The 21,681-nt window shown below is 40.8% G+C and overlaps 1 protein-coding gene and 1 pseudogene across 1 annotated transcript; one reads left to right on the plus strand and one right to left on the minus strand.

The window, feature by feature from the left end:
* Positions 1–3,234: 3,234 nt before the first annotated feature.
* Positions 3,235–4,749, minus strand: LOC146619713 (uncharacterized; annotated as a pseudogene).
* A 1,178-nt stretch (positions 4,750–5,927) lies between these two features.
* LOC146619714 (uncharacterized) lies at positions 5,928–9,960 on the plus strand. The gene is made up of 7 exons (XM_085369265.1): positions 5,928–6,011; positions 6,161–6,429; positions 6,851–7,042; positions 7,607–7,776; positions 7,945–8,094; positions 8,956–9,128; positions 9,212–9,960. The coding sequence occupies exons 2-7, from the start codon at positions 6,244–6,246 to the stop codon at positions 9,604–9,606; spliced, it is 1,266 nt and encodes a 421-aa protein (XP_085225391.1). The 5' UTR covers positions 5,928–6,011; positions 6,161–6,243; the 3' UTR covers positions 9,607–9,960.
* Positions 9,961–21,681: the final 11,721 nt, after the last annotated feature.

Raw genomic sequence — 21,681 nt, forward strand, 5'->3', positions numbered from 1 at the left:
ACTGTCTGTGAAGGTTCTCACAGACAGTTACATAGATGGCTTCTTTCACTCCTCTTTGAAAGAGGAGTGAAAGAAGCCATCTATGTCCACTATGAGCGACCATCTTTGAACAGAGGCGGTGGTTTACGACACCAACTGTCTGCCATCTATAATCCAGTTTTGAGTTCCCTCCCCAGACGCCTTAACGCCCACTCACATCCTGGGCCATCTGACCTCAGGAATTCGCATGACAAGGTGGGGCCAGGTTTCACAATGAGCTCACCCGAAACCCTGGTTGATTGGGACCCACACCCGCTTTCACACCTTGGCTCAGGTGATTAGAGGATCATCAGGGGGTCCTTTTGTCCCTCTTTGGGGGGATACTCCCACTGGGTTTAAATCTGGGACTCTCGGCCATTTGACCTTAGAACTGAAGAAGCTTCTCGGATGAGAGGTGAAACGTCTTCAAGCAACTTAAAGAAGTCCAGACGCTAGGGCTGGGCGATATATCAAGTTTTTTAAAAATATCGATATATTTTCATACGATATAAGATGGGACAATATCGTTTATATCGATATAGTCTATGTTACGTTATAATTATACTTGTGGAGCCGCAGGTTTGCCTCTCTTTCGTCCACTTTTGTCTCTACGCAACGTTACTCGGCCTCGCCTCTCCTTCACTGAACACAACTCCGCCTCCCCCATAGCTTCACCTGCAGGCAATGACAAGATGAAAGCGGAAAATCTCCATTAGCGAGTTACCGTGCGTGGGGCTGGACGGCGTCAACGTGTTAGCAAGCTAACCGCGCTAACGACATGCAGCCCAGAGGGGCTGCACGGCCTAAAATCCTTTCCTTTTCTCAAAAATCGACAGTGCGCCATATGTATGAATTCTGGTTGTGCTTACTGACCGCGAACCGATTTTATGTGGTACACAGCGCTCAGCAATCTGTCAAAAAATGTTTTAATATGACTTTGCTAAGCTACGGAGCTGCACCGCTTGATGGATTGTCGGAGAATTACGGCTACAGAGGAGGATCCTCGCGGAGTGATACGTACTGTGTGTGTATAAGGACCACAAATGGCACCTGTTCAGAGACGTGGTGCAGCTGTGAAATCTGTCTCTTTGTTATTATGCTCAGCGTCTATTAGTTTACATTTTGACTGCACAATTGTGAGCTTTTTGTTATGCACAAAAACAACAATGTTTTCTTTTATTTATGGACCATGATTATTTAATAAATGCTGATAATTTATTTTTGAGTAATATCTACGCTGTATGTAAATAAAAGTGCCCGTGTGACATCTGGGACACAGTGTGACTAAGAACTCTCTTTTTGTTCTTAACTTATGGCTTAAAAAAAAAAATCGAGATATACATCTTATATCGCCATCCAGCTAAAAAATATCGAGATATGAATTTTGGGTCATATCGCCCAGCCCTACCAGACGCTTTTCTTTGCAAGCTCCTTTGACTGCAACTAACTGTCAGCTAGAAGAAGTGATGGGGAAGAGCGCAACGATGGACAGCAGACATGTGGATGCTGAAAAATGATTTTGTTTTCTGCATGTGTGGTTTATTGTGCTGTCTGGCAATGTTCTCCATCAGTTCCTGAGGGAATCCTTTTTTTTTTCCAACTGCCGAATGTTCACCACCCATTTACTAATTTGGTCTGTTTTCTGTGTTGTGCTGGGCAGGTACAGGAGTTCATCAGAGAATTTCTGATAAAAACAACTGCCATCTGCAGCTTTAAACGAGGCTGATTAGGGTTGGTCAGACTGAAGCAAAATACAAAAAAAAACTTAAAACATATTTAATTATCTGTTATACAGATAATATTGCAACACAAAAATTAATGATTAGCGCAACTTTAAAGTATCATACTTGAAAGCTGATATACTTATATAGTCACCAAACACTGGGCCAACACTCACCAATGACCTCAACAATAAGCATTTGAATTTGTGATATTGTCAGTAAAAAAAGAAAATGTGTTTCACCCCCCCAAAACAAAAACAAAACCTTGACCTTTAATTCTTTCCACCATCTGCTATTTTTTGACGCTGAATTATAAAGATCAACAGAGGCTGTCAGGCGTGTCTGCTTGCCACTCCATTTAAAGTCAGCATCCAAAATGGCATATGCTGCTTGTCCAAAATAACATGATGCAACCCAACACACTAACAAATAGTTATGTCTATAACTTCTGTTCCCTGAAGGAGAGGAATGAGGTACAACACATAAGTATGGGATATCACGCCCTCGCGTGTCCTGGCTGAAGAAACCTTTATTCACGCCTTTAAGGCAGGTGACGTGTGATGACACGTGCATGGCCCCGCCCGCACATATAGCCACTGCTCAGTGGGGCCACCTTGTGTTGTACCTCGTTCCTCTCCTTCAGGGAACAAAAGTTATAGAAATAACTATTCGTTCCCTTTCAGTCGATTCACTCGGTACAACACATAAGTATGGGACATATATACACGCCCCGCAGAGCAGCCACCGAACCGGAATCGGACCACCACATCCTTAGTGAGTGGTAGACCCAGCAGAAAGGACAGCATGAGCCACCGAAGGGGCTGTAACGTCCAACCAATAAAACCGCATAAAAGTGTGCGGTGATGCCCAACTAGCTGCCGCACAAATATCAGCTACAGGCCCCCCTTTAAAAAGATGAGGTTGCCATCCCCCTGGTGGAATGAGCTCTCACCCCGTGGGGCAAAGCAAGACCTTTGGTGCCGTATGCCAGTGAGATAGCTTCTATAATCCAGTGGGACAGCCTCTGTTTGGACAGAGCTCTACCTCTATTTCAATTAGCGAAGCAGACAAACAGCTGGTCACATAAACGCACATTCTGAGTGCACTCAATGTAGGTGCGTAGCACACGCACTGGACAAAGAGAATGCATCCTCATCTGCTCGTCAGATGCAAAAGGACTGCATTACTTCTCGCTTTGCCGAAGCCAAAGCGAGAAGTAATGCAGTCTTATATGAAAGGAATTTCATATCCACAGACTCAATGGGTTCAAACGGGGGGCTACAAAGGGCCTCCAGCACCAAAGACAAGTCCCAAGCAGGGACACTGGACTTAAGCACGGGCCTCAGCCGGCGAACCCCTTTCAGAAAACGTATGGCGAGGGAATGTGCACCTGGTGTCAGCCCGTCAAAGCCAATATGACAAGCAGATATAGCTGCTAAATAAACCTTAATTGTCGAAAATTAAAGGCCCTTATCCAGCAGCTCCTGCAGGAATGTCAAAACATCCACAATAGAGCACTGAAATGGGAGAGTGTGGCGGTACAAGCCTTTAGTAGATCAGGCCCTAGCGCTCTGAAATGGGAATGCCGACGCACTCTCTCTAGAACTGGAGATATCATTTCCACTGGGGGAAATGCATACAGGAGCACGTCTGGCCATTGGCGCGCTAGCGCGTCCAAGCCCAAGGGTGCATCGTGGTCGATTATGGAGAAGAACAGGGGGCAGTGAGTATTTACCCAGGAAGCTAAAAGATCTATTTGCGCATTGCCAAATAGATCCCACATCTGAGCCACTATTAAAGGGTGTAACCTCCATTCTCTCACCAGAGGATCCTCCCTGGAGAGAAGGTCCGGCCCCAGCTTCAGGTGGCCCGGGACATGGGTGGCTCTTAGAGACAGAAAATGAACACTGCATCATAACAGCAGAGAGTGAGACAACTTCAACAGGGGGAGAGAGCGTGTTCCTCCCTGACTGTTTATGTAAGACACCACTGTTGAATTGTCCGTCCTGACTAAGACATGCTGGCCCTCCAGGACTGGGCGGAAATGCTTTGGAGCTAAGAACACTGCTAACAGCTCTAAGTGGTTGATGTGCAGCTGGCGCTGGGCTGCGTAATATCGTCTCGCAGTCTGCGTCCCAGCTGAAACTGAGCGAGGCAGCGATGAAACGTGGCCACTCTGTGCTCTGACAAACGTGCGCGGCTGGACAGCGAGCATATTTCCAAACCGAGGAAAGAAATCTGCCTACTCGGGATTAGCGAGCTCTTTTGAAAGTTCACAGAGAACCCCAGTGTCTGAATGTGTGACAGAACCAGCGACAGCTGAGCTGTGTCTCCGCCTGCTCTCTGGAGCACGCTACAAGAGCCCAGTCGTCTAGGTAGGCTAAGATGCGGATGCCTCTCTCTCTGAGGGGCGCAGAGCGAGCGACAGCCTGAACGGCAGCACTAGGTATTCGTAGGCTACGCCCTCGAATGCAAACCTCAGAAACTGCCTGTGTTTTGGGTGTATAGCCACATGAAAATAAGCATCTGTTAGACCGATTGTTGCAAACCAATCTCCCGGCCGACTGCATTCAAGAGCTGTCTGAGTGTTAGCATCTTGAAGCTGTACGTAGGTAGCTATGTGTTCAAGACTCGCAGGTTGAGGATGGGACGAAGCCCTCCCCCTTTTTTTCGGAACAACAAAACGGCTGTACCAAATTTTGTCTGTCTCCGAAGCGGGGACCACTCGCATTGCTCTTTTCTGCAATAGCGCCTTTATTTCCTCTATGAGCATCATGGCCGCCTCGGTGTTGACAGTCGTGTTTACGACTCTTTGGAAACGAGGCGGCTTGACCCGGAACTGCAACCGGTAACCGATGGCAACGGTTCGCAGCACCCACGGAGAGGGAGCACAAGCGCGCCACTGAGGAAAGTGAGCAGCCAGCCGGCTGACCGGCAGCACCGTCGGCGGGGCGTTGTCGCCCCCCAGTGTGTCTGCAGGGGACTGCATCACCTGCCTGACCTGGCTCATTTTGCCTGCAGGCTGCCTGTGCTGCCTATTTGTGATTGTTTGAGAATAAACAACACTCTTTATTGATTGTAACATGGAAACATGTACATTCATACATTTTGGAGGCACCTTTTCTGGGGCACAACAATGAGAAACAGCGGGAACACTTGAGGTGTCATCGTGGCCGACCGGCGCAGCAGCGGCGGCACATTGGGCCGACAATGAGGAAAACTTGAAATTAGCGCTCCGCGGGCAGCCTACACACCAACTGCGTGGTAGAGGCTAACACCAACAGGGGCAGTTAAGCTAAGTTTAAGTCGGCAGACAACGCTAGCCCAACTCAGCAGAGGTGTTCTTAGCGAGGTGAAGAGCGTAAGAACTGAGGGATGACTGTGATGACAGCGGCTATATGTGCGGGCGGGGCCGTGCGCGTGTCATCACACGTCACCTGCCTTAAAGGCGTGAATAAGGGTTTCTTCAGCCAGGACACGCAAGGGTGTGATATCCCATGCTTACGTGTTGTACCGAGTGAATCGACTGAAAGGGAACGGTGAGTTGTCTAAATGGTCAACATATAGACACTGACCTGATCTAAGGTCTGCAATACCACGTGGGGCATTTAATTTAGCTGTATACACAAAACTCTGACCTGACGGCGCACAAGCCCTTGTCCCAGTTAACAAAGAATAATACTCACACTACATAAAGTCCCAAATCCCCTCGCCCCATATTTCATCAAGTAAAAAAAGGAAAGAAAAAAAAAAGTCAGTATCACACCACTACCAAGGCCATTGTTCCATTTAGCTCAATAAAAAAAGATGAAAGACCTTGGCCTATTTTTTCAATGTTTAACACTGCCACAAAGAGTAGCTATTACATTCATTCCCAAAGTCCTCCGGCTTATTTCAGGAGGTCCTTCATATAACTTCACTATGATGCCTGCAGTTTAAAATATCATCTAAAAAAGTAATGTAATCTCAGAGGCCTTGGTTCTCCATATACCAAATGCTGACAGGAACCAAAAACCTTCTCGTATTGAGAGCACTCACTGCTACTGAAGATGCATCGAGCTTGCACTTGCAGGTATCTGCCGCCAGGCGGAGCTCTAGGTTTACTGCTGAGCAATATTGTGCAGGTGTGTTGTCTTGGTGACAGTCGACTGCAGCATAGAGGAAGTAGAAGGGTCGGCTGCCCAAAACACAAGTCACTGCAGTAACAGAGAGCTCAGATGGGACCAAAACGTTGCTGAATGTTAGTGCGAAACATTACGGTGATATTTGGAGGTAATTTGCGAATCCTGTGACAGCTCATGAGTCAAATAGATCTGTTGTTTGTGTCTTGAATTTTGTAGACTGTACAGCTATTCGCAAGGTGTGGTAAACCCCCTAATTTTAGAATATTTTGTTATCCTCCTTTCTTTTTTCTTCCACAGATGCTGTCATAAAGTTGGGATATTTTCTGGTTTGTTGATGTAAATACACTAAAACAAAAGAAAGAAAGAGACAAAAACACACCATGGGGCAGCTATTCTCAACTGAAGAAGAAATTTCTCAAGTGAAGGACGCTATTGGCTCTCTCCTCTACGATGCCATGCTGGAAGGTGGTGCAGTACCTGACCTGGGAGTCGTCCATCCGCTCCTTTTAGTCAGTCATGATGACAGCTCTGTCTCCCAGGACCGCCTCCAGGAACAACTGCAGCAGGTTAAAGAGCTTTAAAAGAAAGTGCGACAGTAAGCTTTGGAAAGTTGTGATGCTGTTCATGAAAGCAGAAAACTGAGATAGCACGGAGAGAGAGAAAATAAAACACAGTGTTGTGTGTTAAGTGTGAAAGTGCTCACTGATCACCTTTAAAGCCACTCAGTCATAAGGCCCAGATGAATATTAGCAAGACGAGCAGGACGATGTTGTTGCCTTGATACCTGCGATTAAAATGACACTTAAAAGGAGTCCTACTGGGACTGTAAAGAATTTACAAATGAATATAATAGCCTACACAGACCAATATCACGACGAGAAGGTGCTGTTCACAGCTGTTAATTTTATTGACGCAGATAATATAAAACAGTGTGCTGGATTTCTGTTACCACTCAGCAGGCTATAAAAGTTTGTTCTTTTCACCCAGTTGCAGAATGACATTGGGAACAAAGCGCCCACCTACCTGAGGGACCTGATTAGTCGATTGTCAACTTTCTCAGATGAGCCACGCTTGGCGGGCTTGGTGGGATTAGTGGTTTCTATGGTTATGGATATGGCATATACGTCAGCAAAACAGTCGGGTGTTAAAGGGAAGTCAGCAGGATCATCGTCATGCCAGGTAAAGCCTTAAAGGAACTAGTGAAGGAGTTATAATAGAAAATAAAAAGCAAAACAATACAAACAATACATGATGATATCCTTTCTCTGTGTATTTCCACTGTGTTGATCAGTATTATTCAAATCTTGGCTCTTGGAGCAGTTTCTGAACTGAAGTTATACAGGTTTACATGTATCCCATTACTCTGTAAAACGGACCCATGCAACAGTTTTTGCATACTTAAGCTGACCTTTCTTGACCAAGAATAAATGCACCATTAAGTCACTGGATGTTTATAGCTATATATTATAAAAAAATATTCTGACAATTCACCATGTAACTAAATCCAAATGTAGAATAAAGACTGTTAATCTTCTGGGAATGTTTAATGTGTTAACCATTACCTGTTCAGCTGGGTTACTTAGTTTGGTTTATAACAGTACATTTCAGCCAGCTGTGTGCATGCTCCTACAAATACTGTATGTTAAGGGTGATAAGAATAACTGTAAAAAGCTGCAGGATGTCAACACCAAATGAATTGCTTCTAAAATACTGAGGTATACATCTTTGAATTTCTTCCTGCAGCAGAGAGTCTGGGAGCTTCAGGAGGTGATGGAGGAATACCTGAAGCGCTGTAGGATCAGCTTGAATGATAAAAGCAGGCTGATCCAGGATGCTGTCAGACTTGAGGCCCAGCTCAGCCTCACCCTCACCCAGCTGAAGACGTGTCTGCTAGGGGGAGATTGTGACTCCAGGTGATAGAATACAGTAGAGTAGAGGATGACATTATAGAGTAAAAGAAATACTGGACAAGTTAAATAACTAACTACATAGAACAGACTAAAAGAAAGAAGTACTCTACAAAGAACTATCCAGTCAGATGAAGTAGGACTCACAATTAGTGTTTTTTTTGGTTCCTTCAGGTCTTTGAGACACTGGGCCAGCGGAGCATCCTTTCACACCCAAATGTTGGTTCACCTGGCTCGCCTTGAGAGCAAGGCTAAGCCTCTGTCTGCAAGGGCAGCACTGCAGCAATACAAAGAAGATCTCACACAGATCCTGCCTGCTTACAGGTAAAACACTAAATGCTCCAATCAGACAGGGAGGAGAATTTTACTGCTTTAACAACAACAACATTCCAGCCAATAATGCTGTATGTGATGACTTTGTGTCTTTTTTAGATGCTCCAAAACTTCACTTTTGGGCACAGCATAGTTCAGAAATTGCATCTGATGACTGTGTCAACTAAACATCTCAACTAGGCTGAAAGCATTTTCAGAAATTTCTCTTCTTTTCCTCCTTGCTGTTTAACAATCACTTCAACACTTACATATTTGGAATGATACTTTAAAAAGGAAAACAACAACGACAACATCAGTTTACATGAGTCATTGACACTGTGGCCGAATGTACAGGCCTGTCACAAAGTATTTGAGGCATTGTTACACAGCAAACACACCACACTTCAGCGGTAGCAGAACCCTAACAAGCACCCTGACAGTGGATACTAGAGCCGCTGAGTGCCTGCTTATCTGCTATGAGACACCCTCTCTAGCTTGCTCTAAATATGACAGCAGAAACACAAAAACGCTAATCAAGCTGTCAGAAAAATGTAGCTCTAAACTTTCTGCTGCATTTAGACTTTCTGCTTACAGTAGAAAAAAATCTGAAACCAGAGAGGCAATGCTTGAAACCCTTACATAAGATAAGTGAAAAAGGGTAAACTACGAAACATCCTTGCAATGCTGTGGAAATAAACTGATGTTTGTATAAGTTATTGATTAAGATTTTATAAAGTATATGTTATGAAACAACTTTAGAGCAATGGTGTTAACTCAGAGATAAATGCGTCACTTGATTGACATTTTCTGTCCTTTCTTCTTCCATCCCAATTCTTCCTGCAAACCCGTCACTCTCCACTTTCCTCATTCCAGGCGTTATAAGTCTAAAACAGTGTGTGTTGGAAAATGTCGAGGGAGTTTTCCTGCAGCAACTGACCCCTGCAGTGAGGTGCCAGAAGAAGGCACCATGACTGGACTCACTGTGACCGACAGAGAGACAGGAAAGAGTGTGACCATCCCTCTGTCCACCATAGAGACTGAGACAGGTAGATTTTGTCTAAGTAAGTAGTGAAATTACTTTTGTCAGTCTCAGTGGATTTGCATTAACTGAATTGTCTTAAATTAACAGGGAAAAGAAGGAGAGTCTCTGGGCTTGATACATCCTCTACAACAGTGCCCTCCTCAATTAACCTGGATCTGATCACCTCGGATCAGTACACTCAGGCATACTTGGATCACCTGTTCTCTGCTAAGGGTCCTGTGGCAGAGCTGGAAAACTACTTTAACAAGGCTAGTGAGAGACTGAGAGTGCTAACAACTGAACTGGGATGTAAAAGCAAGGCAGGGGTGGCTAATGGAATCGAAAAAAGTGAAGGAGTGCATCTTAAAGACCAGGCTGAAGGAACAGATGAAGTACAAAGTGTGGAAAAGGTGATGATGGAAAGGAGAGGAAGACAGGGAGAGGAACGTTTGAAACTCAGTATTGTAGAATCACAGCTAGAGCAAAGCCTTAATTCCAATTAGCACAGTGCTACAAACCCATGAAAGTGCAACAGCCATATGACTTTTAGAAGTATACATGCTTCTGTTCCTAAACTTGCCTTTTTGAGTGCTTTAATGCTCTCATGCCAACAAGCAAGACTACATTAAGTGCACTACAAAAACAACTGACCACCGAACACAGCCCAACCTCAATGCTCATTGTCCTGTTTCTGTAGTTGAAGCAGAGGGGCCATCAGCCAAATTTCAGCCAGAAGGATGATGGAAGGATGAAGGACACTTGGAAATGTACCAACACAAAGATCTGAATTGAGATCCTTGAGAAGATTTCAGTCCAATAATGCTGATAATCAAAATTCTGCGATCATGGCATCATAAAATAACCCATCGTTCTTAAGTTATTTTAATTTATTTAGATAAAAAAAATATTGCTTAAGCAAAATGTAAGTTCCACAGACTTGTCTGCAGTGCTGTGAACCACGCAAAGTTCAGCAGCCTTGACTGAATATGAGCTTTGAATTTTTTTGTTTGTTGTTGAATTGGATTTTCTTTGTGTTGATACCCTCTTTAATGGGTCACCTTTTGTCTGTGAACAGTAAATGTAAATAATTGATTGCAAAAGGTTTTTCTTGATTTCTTTTTGATACTTTTTTTTACACTCATACTTTATTTCATTTGGTAACCTATTAAAGTTCATTCCCAGTAGGACAGTTACACTATACAAAGGAAAAAACACCCCATGATTACTACATTGTCAAAGTTTTAATTTCAGAATTGAATACACCAAAAGGGCACTAACAGTTATCAATAACAAATTTCTGAGAAAAGTACAGGAAGAATTCTACAAGCAAGTATTTATTTTAGCCGATCTGAAATTCAGATGAGATAGAAAACACCAACAAAACCAAAAATCAACAGAAGAAACACAGGAATGGGAGCAGGGATTTAAAATGATACAAACGATATCTGGACCAGAACTGAAATACTAACATAAAACTTGAGCTCAGCATAGAACAACTGAAAAATGAAGCGAAAGAGAGGATCGCAGAAAAAACATTTAATTCTGAAAAAGAGGTTAAAAAAAAAAATCAAGAGCACAACAACTAAAACTCCAGATTGCTACTATAGTAACTGGATAAAAACAGGAATCAAAACCTTTCACACACGTCCTATGGTGGTACACTGGTACAGTGTGAATTGTGATGGCTTACAGTGTAAATGTACTGTATCCAACTCTGGCCTGGATAAGAAATGAATAGAAATGATTTATGAATTAACAACATTATAGCCAAGGAAACATATTTCTGTGGTACAGTTGGCACAAATTCTGCTTTGTAATAAAGTATATATCATATATATATATGTTCATGTATTTTCCATTGATTAATTAAATGTCTTAATTAAAGTCTTTTAGGCAATCTTTTCAAAAGACTGGCATTTTCTTTTCTCTTTTGTACTTTGGACCTTTGGCTTGCAGAAAAGTGTGCTGAAATTACATGGCATTCTTTCTTTTAAGTCTGTCTCAAAAGGTCAGAAGCATAATGACCAGTCCACCACCTGCACAAGACAGCTTTGTCTATGTATGTGACAGGAAGTCCATGCGCTAAAAGGGACTGCGTTGCGATGCAGTAGGTGGGCGAACAGACTGCAGGAAGGAGCCCTTATCTGGTGTATAGCTGCAGCACTGCGTGAATGTCAAGACAAGAGGGAGAGTGTAAGGATTTCTATGTGTGGGTGTGTTGGCGTGAGTGTGTGAGCATGCATCTCTGTATAACTGAATTGAAGGAAGATGTATCCAGGCAAAATAACGAGTGCTGGACATAAAAATGTGAGAGTGATTATAGTTTTGTGTTTACATAAAACGTGTGAGCTACATAGACAATAAGAGATGATAGTGATGACAGATTGTAGCACAAGTGTTTAATGGGTTTTTGTGTGTGCGAGCTTTAGGTCCTGCTAACTGTAGATGAGTCACACTTTGCAGTTCCACTTACTCGACTCTTCTCTGCTAATGCTGTCTTATTAGTTTTAGTTCTCTCGCTGTTTTATTCTCCTCTCCTCTTTTCCTTTCCCCCCTTTTTTCAGCGGCTATCAAATTAGTGTGACTTTATTATTCAAATTAATGCAAATCTGACTGGCTTTGTAAGCACAAATGGGTATTCATATACACTATAGAGTATTAGGACATCTAAAAGTGAAATTATTCACATAGCATCTTTTCTCATGAACTGTTTATTGTTTACACTGTGTTTTTGTACTCTCTGTTTCTCTTTGCTTAATTTTAAACTTTCATTCCATACTTTCTATCTCTGCTCTTAACTGTCCATTTTTTTTTCAAAATCAATTTTCCTGACTCTGTCAGTCTGTGTTTTTATCCTTGAGGCGCACTGTCTTTTTCCAGCTGTTCATCTCTGTTCAGGCCCATTTATTGGCAAGGTAAAATGCTGCTATTATAACCAGGTATTCATAAAAACATCAAAAAATAGGACATATCTCAGGGGACGAGGGTGTCATTGATTCATCAATTTAGAAAAGAAACAGAATGGCTACGAAACAAGCATTATTACCATCATCGTCATCATCAAGAGCTCGCTATTTTTCTAGGAACATCAATCCGGTAATTGCATACAATCTAAACTCAACCTACTGTTGTTTTTCAGGATAATAATGTAACCAGTTCTCATTTTAAACTTTAAATATTGCTCTTTTGTAAAAGTCTCTCAATGAACTGACCTTTATCATTTGTTACATTTCTCAGATCTCATCTTTACTGTCTGTTAGAAGGTGTAGTCCTGTTGTTTTGACGAACGATGACTTCAAGCGCATGCTCAGGGAGCTGATTGTGAAGTGGCTGGGATGAGAATTAGCACATCAAAGTCTGAAGCTGCGGTTCTCAATCTTAAAAGGGTTTACTGCCTACACCAGGCTAGAGATCAGTCTCTGCCTGAAGTGAAGAGGTTCAAGTACCTTCAGGTTTTGCCTTCAGGTGAGAAGATTGGAGCAGAAGACGGGCTGGTCTGGTGTGGTGAGAAGTGAAGCTGAAGGAAGTGAAGCTGTCTATTTACTGGTCAGTTTGTGTTCTACATTCAAGATGTAGTAGTGATTAAAAGAAAAAGATCAGAGATTCAAGCAGTGGAAATGAGCATTCTCTGAAGGAATCTTGGGCTCACTCTTTGAGATAAAGTAAAGAGGTGAGTCAGGGTAAAACTGGTGCTCCTCTACAAGAGAAGAAGCTAATTGAGGTTGTTTAGGCTTATTTGGTACATTTCAGACCAAGAAGAGATCCTGGAACAGATGCACACAGGCTAAGCTCGAGATATTACATCACATAGATCTTGGTATTCACAGGAAAAAGAGAGGGCTGAGCAATTTTGCATACACAAGTATTATATTTTCCAATTCAGTGATTATACTGTAGCTAGAAAATTGTACATTTCATTACATGCCCGCCGGTGTCCTCCAACTGAACTTGGAAAAAGTGTAATAATTCACGTGCTTGGCCAGTAATGATGCACTTGTGTTACTGGATCTAGACAAATAGTGGAAAATGTGTGGATAGTGCTGTTACGGTTGTTGTGATTATACAAAATATTGCAGTCATGTTTACTGGGACTTACTGTCTTATTTTACACAGTTACCTTATCTTTGCAAAAAATAAAAATAAAATATAAAACACGCACAGACACACACAAAGGATCAGTATCAATCCTAACATTTACATTGCACACCATTCCCAGACCACCCACCCCTCCTGAACTACTCAACCCTAATAAGAATGTCTGACATTATAATCAACTAGAAAGGCTCTGAGTGGGTGAATCCAATGCCAAAACCATATTTTGCAGTTTCAGAGAACAGGAGTTTTATATTTATTTAATTGTTTCGCTTAATCTTGCTGATGAGAAACTGAATCTGTTCACCTCGGCAGTGGTATTTATGCATACTTCCAGCAGATATAGCATAATTGCACACATTTATACTAATGTGTCGATATTTGTAGACCTACAACATGTACATAATAAACAACTCTGTATCTTATCTTGCTCGCTATGTATGTTTACCTTTGTCTTTTGCCTCTCTACCTATCTAAACTTGGTGGAATCTATATGGAAAAACATTTCATAGGCGCCTCCAACTTAAACATTCTCTGTTAAAGTACGTTAACTCCACTTTGCAGGCTCCGATTATGTGGGAGTAAATACAGGTGTATTTGAGAGCACCTATGTCTGGACTTCCATGTGTGTCTGTGTAAGTGAGACTATGTTGCTTTTCCCGTCTCCCTTCTCCAGTCCTGAGTAGAGGTGTGCGTTAGCGTGTGTCCGTGCTTGTACGCTACATTTGGTTGTTGTGAAAGCGTTGCCCAGGCAACAGATAATCGCCACAGTAACTCGACATCATCACATCGCCCACAGCCTCTTAGCAGAGAACAGTCACTGACACATGGTAACCTGCTGTCGAGTGTGCACGTTTGTGTGTCTAAGTGTACTCTGTGTGTATTTGTGTCAGTGGATGTGTTAGATCATGCTTTGTATGTGCGTGTTCATGTGTGGGTGTCTGCAAATCAAAGAAAAGAGGACTTGGTGATCAACTTCTGCCAAGCCAAAGGGTGAAAGACGAGCAAGATGGCCAAGAAAAAGAGAGCTAGAAGGTAGAAGGGAAAGGAAGGAGAAATAGAGGAGAGAGGATCAAAGAACCAAAGACATGGTTCAAGGTGGTGTAACAAACTCAGGGAAGGAATACGCAGTTAGGGCCATCATTTCTTGAGCAGAGACACAATTTGTGTAACTTTGCTTCTACAAATTACTACAGTGGATTTTAATTCATACATTCAACATGTAATTTATGTGGAGGCTTTCAGCTTTAATTCAAGGGGTTACACAAACATCTGTCGAGGAGTTAGAGCCAGGAGTAAGCCAAAATATGCTTTCAGTTATTAAATACAAAACTGAAGGCAGAAAAAACAAACAGCAACTGAAGGTGGCAAAGTAGAGCATCGCAAGGGAGCAAACATATCATTTGGTCAAGGGGATTAACGCAGGTGGACTCAAATGTGGGTCCTTTAGAATAAAAGTTCAATAGTTTATCTACAAGCAGGAAATATGCAACAATATTTTGAGGCAAATGCTCTTAATTCTGCACAGGCTCAGATCTGCAAAATAGCAACCCAACAAACAGAACAACTCTCACAAGACACAAGACAAACATAGCAGGATTTCCAGCACAGATGGACATTAAAGGTGATGATTGATGATCAGGCACTGGATGAAGGGCTTCTCTCCATTTAAGTAGAGGCAGTGGAATCACATAATGAATCACAGGTGTGCTCATTAACACTAGGTGTGCTGGGACGAAGAGCAGGAATCCCAAAAGGATCCTGCCCCTGGAAACAGAGGCATGGTTAACACATTCGTAAAAAATAAAGGGGCTAAAGCGGAGAGAGATTTTCAGAAATTTTCAGAAAAGAGACAAAGGTCCCTTTTCCATTAGTACCTACTCGGAGCGACTTGACTTGATCTGTTGACTCAGATCAACATTTCCATTACAAGTTAGCACCTCCAAATGTGCGTGGTTGTTGTCATAGCATTAATTAATTATGTCGCGTCCCATAACATAATCACTATGCAACACAAACACTACAACAAAGATGGAGGTCAAGGTGAAGATATACCTGCTGCCCAGTTCGTGGCTTTTCTTCACTCCCAGGGAACACTGCGTTGTTTTTTTGTAGCCATTTCCTTAGCTGCTGGGTTTCAAAATAGGCAGTTTTGATTTTTGTGAATGATATCCTCTCATGACTTATCAAGTAACGCTACTGACCAGCCATGGTGGCATTCAGTCTGACCACGTCACATTTTAGTACCTGCTTGGATCACTTGGAACCCTTGCTGAACAAGTACTAAAAAAGTACCTGGTACCAGGTACTATGACCTAATGGAAAACCCTGAAAAACGTAGCAAGTTGATCTGAGTAGATACTAATGGAAAGGGACTAAAGCATGCCTCACCCTAGCAGTAAACATTTGTATTGTGTATTTTATTGTATAAAAACAGAATGTTAACATAATTGGTCAGAAAGTTGGGGGAGCAGCTCACGTCCGGCATACGTTTCATCTTCTACACCTTTCGGACATCTCCCTGTAATAGGTGATGTCTCTTCCCACTTCACCATGGCAACAATCCTCTGTGTGTGTGTGTGTGTGTGTGTGTGGTGGGTGGGGGGCTCTTGCTAGCATCGTGATTTATAGTGTTGTTTTCTGGTTAGTGGAGTGAGCCTGAAGTTTCTGTACCTTATCGTGCCGTCACTAGTGCAGGAAGACCATCCTCCCAATTCATCAGAAAAGGGGGCTTCGCCCTGTTTATGTCTGCTAGTAAAACGATTCTACAGTACAAAAGTCTTCTTGCTTAAAAAGTACTTCTCTATGAATCAACAATTTCCTTTTGTGCATATTTTCACACTTCAACTGAATACAGACATGTATTAACCAAAAGCCACAGAGTAGCATACAGCTGTAGAGTTTGGTGACTCTTTTACACGACACTTATATTATCCATCTTCTTTAGAGAAAAATATTGATTAGTGCATTTTCAAGAGTTGAATAAGACTTAAGTTTAAAAGCACCACTCTAGTGGTTGTGCATGTTTTAGCCCATTAATTCTAAATTGAATACACTTTACATTATTGCAGAGCCATATAGGTTCTCAGATGGATTTCCTACCTTCAAGGCAGCCATCGGATTCAATTCATTTCATGAGGGGAAAATTAACTTTCACTGAGTTGGAACTTGCTTGACATAGATAATCAATCTCAGTGAACAATTTATTCATTAAAGGTCCATTATGGTCAGCTGTAAGCAGCGACTGTTGGTGTGGTCACGGATGTTTCAAATTCTCTGAGATTAGACAATTGATTCCTAACGGTGCCAAAGCCACAGTAATCTCCTAAAATCTGAGCGATGACGTTGTGAAACCACAATATGCTGTCAAGGGTGATTTTATTACAAATAAAACAGGCCATCCAAAAATAAAGTAAATCCAACAAAGACCTAGCGGAAACTATATGAGTGGCTAAATCCCCCGTTTTGGTGCAATCTCTGGAAAAAAGAAAAAGAAAACACAGTCGAGCTCAGCAACATAAAAAGAGCTGAAAATCCACAGAAGACAACAGAGGTGGAGGATTGCAGGATCAAAGCAATCCCCTTTTACAACATCCAGCCAAATGAAGAACACTCCACAGGAAGTAGAGATATAATTATCCGAGTGAACCATGAATGGTAGGCGGAGACATTTGAAGCAGAAGTCTGAAGAAGCTAGACTTAGTATGGACCAGAATAATGAGTTAAAAAAAAACGTGTTCAGAGGCCTTGGTACGGCTCATGATTGAGGTAAATGACATCACCTGTAAAACACAGTGAAAACAATATGCATGTTTGTTAAGTCTAATTGTTGAATGTTGTCATTGTGGTTCTTAAATTTGTAAAGTCTGAGTTCAAACTATAGGATCAAGACATTCCTTTGTCTCTGACCACCTCTCCAGCCACTCTGTGCTGGGGGAGGTTTTATTGTAGATACATCCTATCTGAAAGATCTGTTTCTTGTGTTGTAAGCTTCCTGCTTTTATGATCCTTTTGGTGAGCAGGAGGTCACACACACGTTCTTGTACATGCATACAGGTGCTTACACATACACGCACATAGTGCCTTGTCTTAGAACCATTGGGGGGTCTTACGAGGGGAGGTGCTTGTGTTGTATTGTGTATTGTAACTGTCATGTCAATAAAAAGGCTACGAGGACAGCTCCTCTTTGAAGGATTTGGGTTTGGAGACAGGTGAGGAGCGTGAGCTCCAAGAGCTGGTTCTGACCAAAGCTTCCCTCATTAGTGAGTTAAAAAAACGGTTGAAGATGTTCTGTTATGTCTTGCATTCTTCATGAGGAATTAGTCTCTAAACTAGCGAGGCATGTGGAAACACAGACCCAACAATGTTTATTGATAATGTTAAAGAAGAGAAAACCAGCTGGATGAACTCTGGAGTGTGCATGTTACAGTCCCATGAGAAGGACTTGGTGAGAAGTTTTAATAAAGGAATTTAACAAAGTTTCAGCAACAAGAAATGAATGCAGAGACAATGGTCAGAACATGGACTTTAGGTGAGTGTACCAGAGAGTGAGAGAAGATTTGGCGTTAAATAGTGACAGTGTGAAGTGAAAACATGTGTGGCCTGGGCCCTTCAGTGGCCATGTCCACTCCAGGATCAAGGTCAGAGCTCACACACACAGATGTGCGGGAGGGAAAGATAGATTGATTAGTTGGAGAAAAAAGGGGGGCAATAATAATGTAGAGATGTGCTGCCTCAGATTCAGCCAAATTATAGCATTTTATTTAAAAAGGTGGAACATTCATGTAATCTCAGCCTACTATATGTTAATTTCACTTACAGACAACAAAACTAAATACAGAGACACTGCCTTAAAGGCATCAGAAAGAATGAAGTTCAGATTCTGAGGAGAGAAGAAACTAGATTTGGCTGTTTATCTAGGCTTCACTAATGGAGACCCTTTGCTTAAAATGTTGCTATCCTTGTGTTCTTGTAAATAAGCTTGTTTAACTTCTAGTTTGGAGTTGGTCTTATGAGTCTGGACTCTTGGCCTATGGCCTATATTAATTAACTGTAGCATGAATAGGTTTTTCTTTGTTTGTTTGTTTTTAAACAACTAAAATAACAAAAGAAACACTTTACAAAAATATCTTTTTTTCTCTAGCCCTTCATTGTTTCAAAAAAAGCCAATGAAAAAGAATACAATCAACACAGTTTATTATAATAATTAGTTATTTACTTATTGGAAATAACCTAATAAGGACCTATTTAGACTAAAAAAACCCCCTCATAACTGTATAAACATGTAAGCTAGAAAAGGTGTAGTCACATACACATCCATGCAATAAATACTGAAGTAACAGGCTTTAATTTACAGTGGAATGTTTAAGAAACACATGCAAGAAGAAAGACATTGCCACTGTAAAGAAAAGTGCATGTATACACACACAAGCATGCACGCACGCACACAAATCTGGTTGAAAAGTTCATGCTCTGGTATTTCCCTGACATTTAATTTCAATCTGTTCCACGTGTGTGAAACACCTGCGGTTAGGTGCTCACACACATACACACGTGGGCTTAATGCGACTACTTTAAGCCTTTCAATCAAGCCATTATTTGCAGAGGTAAGTGGGCAAAATTTGGCCTGGAAGGCATCTACTAATTATTCTATGTGTGTGTCTGCATGCAAGGAAGAGTTCATGTGTGATGAGTCTACATAGACCTTAAGTGATGTCCCCCCTCCTCTTTCTTCTTTTCCCACAGGCCTGACATTTCTACGACACAAATGCCAGTTGACCTCCCGTATGCAGGGCAACGTGGTTGGAGAGAGTAAGGGAAAATATTTAAAGGGAAAAGATCAACACAGAGATATGTCAAGAGAAAAATTAAGTCGGAAATTTGCCAATGGCTTTTCTAAAATGAAAACTTTCAACAACTGGTTTAAAATTAAAATTTCTATATAGAAACAGTTATAGAAATAGTTTAATATAGAAACAGCTATAGAAATAGTTTAATATAGAAACAAACCACTATGTCAGAAGTCCTTGATGTTGAATTCTGGACCACCTGAAGATTTGCTGAGAGATAGACATGGATGTGTTAGGCACAATAGCCAATGTGTATTTTTTATAAAAACACCTCATAACATGTTAGGATGTAAGTTTAAAAAAAAGTATATATATCCTTTAATCTCGGGCAATTGCACTGGCAGAGTGCAATAACAGTTTGTCCATCTGTATTAGGAATCCAATCATCTTGCACCCTGCCGTTGTGCACTGGATTGTCTCAGGGGCATCTTAGCACAGCCTGCACCTGGAGTCTTGCCTGGTATATACATAATTTTACTTCACAAAAATAACATTTTAATTTTGCATGTGTAATTCAGACGTACATGATCCTGGAAGGATCCATGTCAGTGTTTTAGGTTTGCCTTTCCTTTTATTAAGTAAAACTTGATTTTCTATAAAATTATATATTCATGCATTTTGATGAAAAATCTCCACTTGCCATTTCTTGGCAAGGAATTACATAGCTTCACAAATTCAGTCCCATGTCACATGTTTAGGAAAAGTTGGTCTGATAAGATTAATTTCTTAATCTTTAAACAACAGCAACAAAAATGTCAGCATCTTGTCCTTGTAAATTAGTGACTTTGATCTCAAACAGGTTATAATTTTTCTTTAAAACTTTAAAATCTGAGTATTGAATAATTTTTGCTAAATGTTCAAATATATTCCACATTTCTATTTGCCCACCAATAAAATATACCATAAGAATACATTTAAATTACATTGTGAGCAAAGTCTCTATGGCTGTTTGACAATACATTTCTATTAGGAAATCTGCACACAAGCCTAGCTGCTATTGTTATTCCAGTGCTGACTAAGCTGTCATCCTCTGAGACAGAAGCAGATGTAAGAGAATAAATAAGTATATAAAGGGAATGAGTGTATGTGGAGATAAAATGACTGTCTAGACATTCAAAAATAAATTGACATATCGAAATATAAAGTGTCTCTATAGGCCAGGCACTTCTTCACTTACAGCCCTCTTGAGAAAATGTTGTACAAGAGTGGCATGATCCCAGGAAAACATTTAGACAAAGATGCTTACAAAAATAAACTCATATAAAAAGGTACTTTCCATCAGCACCTTTATATTAGAAGGACTTAACACAAAGAGGCCTCACTGAATACACGGTAAGGATAAAACTGATGTCAAGTATCTTCTGTAATTTTAGATAGAACAACATATTCTCAGAATATTTTAGACATGTTTTATTTTTATTTATTTCAAACATGTAAATAATATACAGATACATTTAGAAAAGAAAATAATAATAAAAACAATACATTTCAATATAGCTATCGTTCTGATTAATTTACATGTTGAAAGGGAGTGGGAAGAAGTAAACACTTATTTAATCCCACGCCATAAATTATCAGTTAATATTTAGTCAGCTTCCTTACTGATATAATTTGCAATAAAAAAAAAGTGAACAGATTTCTGATATTCTATATACTATAATATCACATCATGATTTTTTTTTTTTTTTAAATAGAGACATTCACTTAATTTCAATATTTTCCTTTTCTTTATAGTTCGAGGAGATCATATTTTTATAACTCTTTTTGAACAGTTTTATGTTTGGACATTGCTTTAATTCCATATTCAGACTGTTCCACAGTTTCACTCCATGAACAGAAACACAAAAGCTTTTTCTTCTAGTACGTACCTTCCAAACTTTAACTGAAGCAGGGCAGAGGTGTTTCAACTTAAAGCAAGGACACCAAACACAAGTTACCAGTTAGACTGTTGAAACCTTATAATAGAATGCATTTTAAGATACTCTAAAATTAATCACTGGGGAAAAGAAAGAAAATTAAATCTCACCATCGTCTGTTTTAAAGTCTCCTTTTTTTGGATTTACTGAACAGTCTATTATTTTTTTAAACTTTTTTTTTTTTACTTTAAATGGTCCGCCCAACTGTGTTAAAGTAACTTCCAAGAAAAAAAGAATCTTATTTATTTGGATTTACATAACAAATTTGTGTTTTTTTTTTTTTTTTTACTTACGTGAGTCATTTGTGTTATTTCAAAGCAATAAGGTGCATATTATGTAAAAGTCACGAACACTCTGACTGACTCAATAACCCCAAAGTTCTAAAACTCCTCTTTCATTAACATCAGCACAGAAATTGTGCACCTGGAGCTTCGTGGGATGAGCTTCCATGGCTGAGCAGCTGCTGTAGGTGTAATGTGTAAATGTCCCAGTACTGTTGTCCATATGGTGTATTTACAAACTGCATGTTCAGACTAATAAGTTATTATTTCACTGGACACACGTGCACACACTTGCCTTTTATATCTTAGTGAGGACATCTAATTGACATAATGCTTTCCATGCCTAATCCTAACCTTTAGCCTAAACCTAACCATAGCCTAACTGTAACCCTGACACTAAAACCACATTTTGAGTCTCAAAATGCCTTCAAAATATTTGG

Source organism: Diplotaxodon limnothrissa, linkage group LG13 (genome assembly GCF_057381915.1).
Source record: "Diplotaxodon limnothrissa isolate DT_005_m linkage group LG13, D_limnothrissa_male_GT1.1, whole genome shotgun sequence".
NCBI lineage: Eukaryota > Metazoa > Chordata > Actinopteri > Cichliformes > Cichlidae > Diplotaxodon > Diplotaxodon limnothrissa.

Excerpts from the sequence above, each read along its gene's own strand:
- LOC146619714 (XM_085369265.1), top strand. The coding sequence starts at position 6,244 with ATGGGGCAGCTATTCTCAACTGAAGAAGAAATTTCTCAAGTGAAGGAC. Across the intron at positions 6,430-6,850 it reads TCCAGGAACAACTGCAGCAG|TTGCAGAATGACATTGGGAA; the intron begins GTTAAAGAGCTT and ends CTTTTCACCCAG. Across the intron at positions 8,095-8,955 it reads CAGATCCTGCCTGCTTACAG|GCGTTATAAGTCTAAAACAG; the intron begins GTAAAACACTAA and ends TCCTCATTCCAG.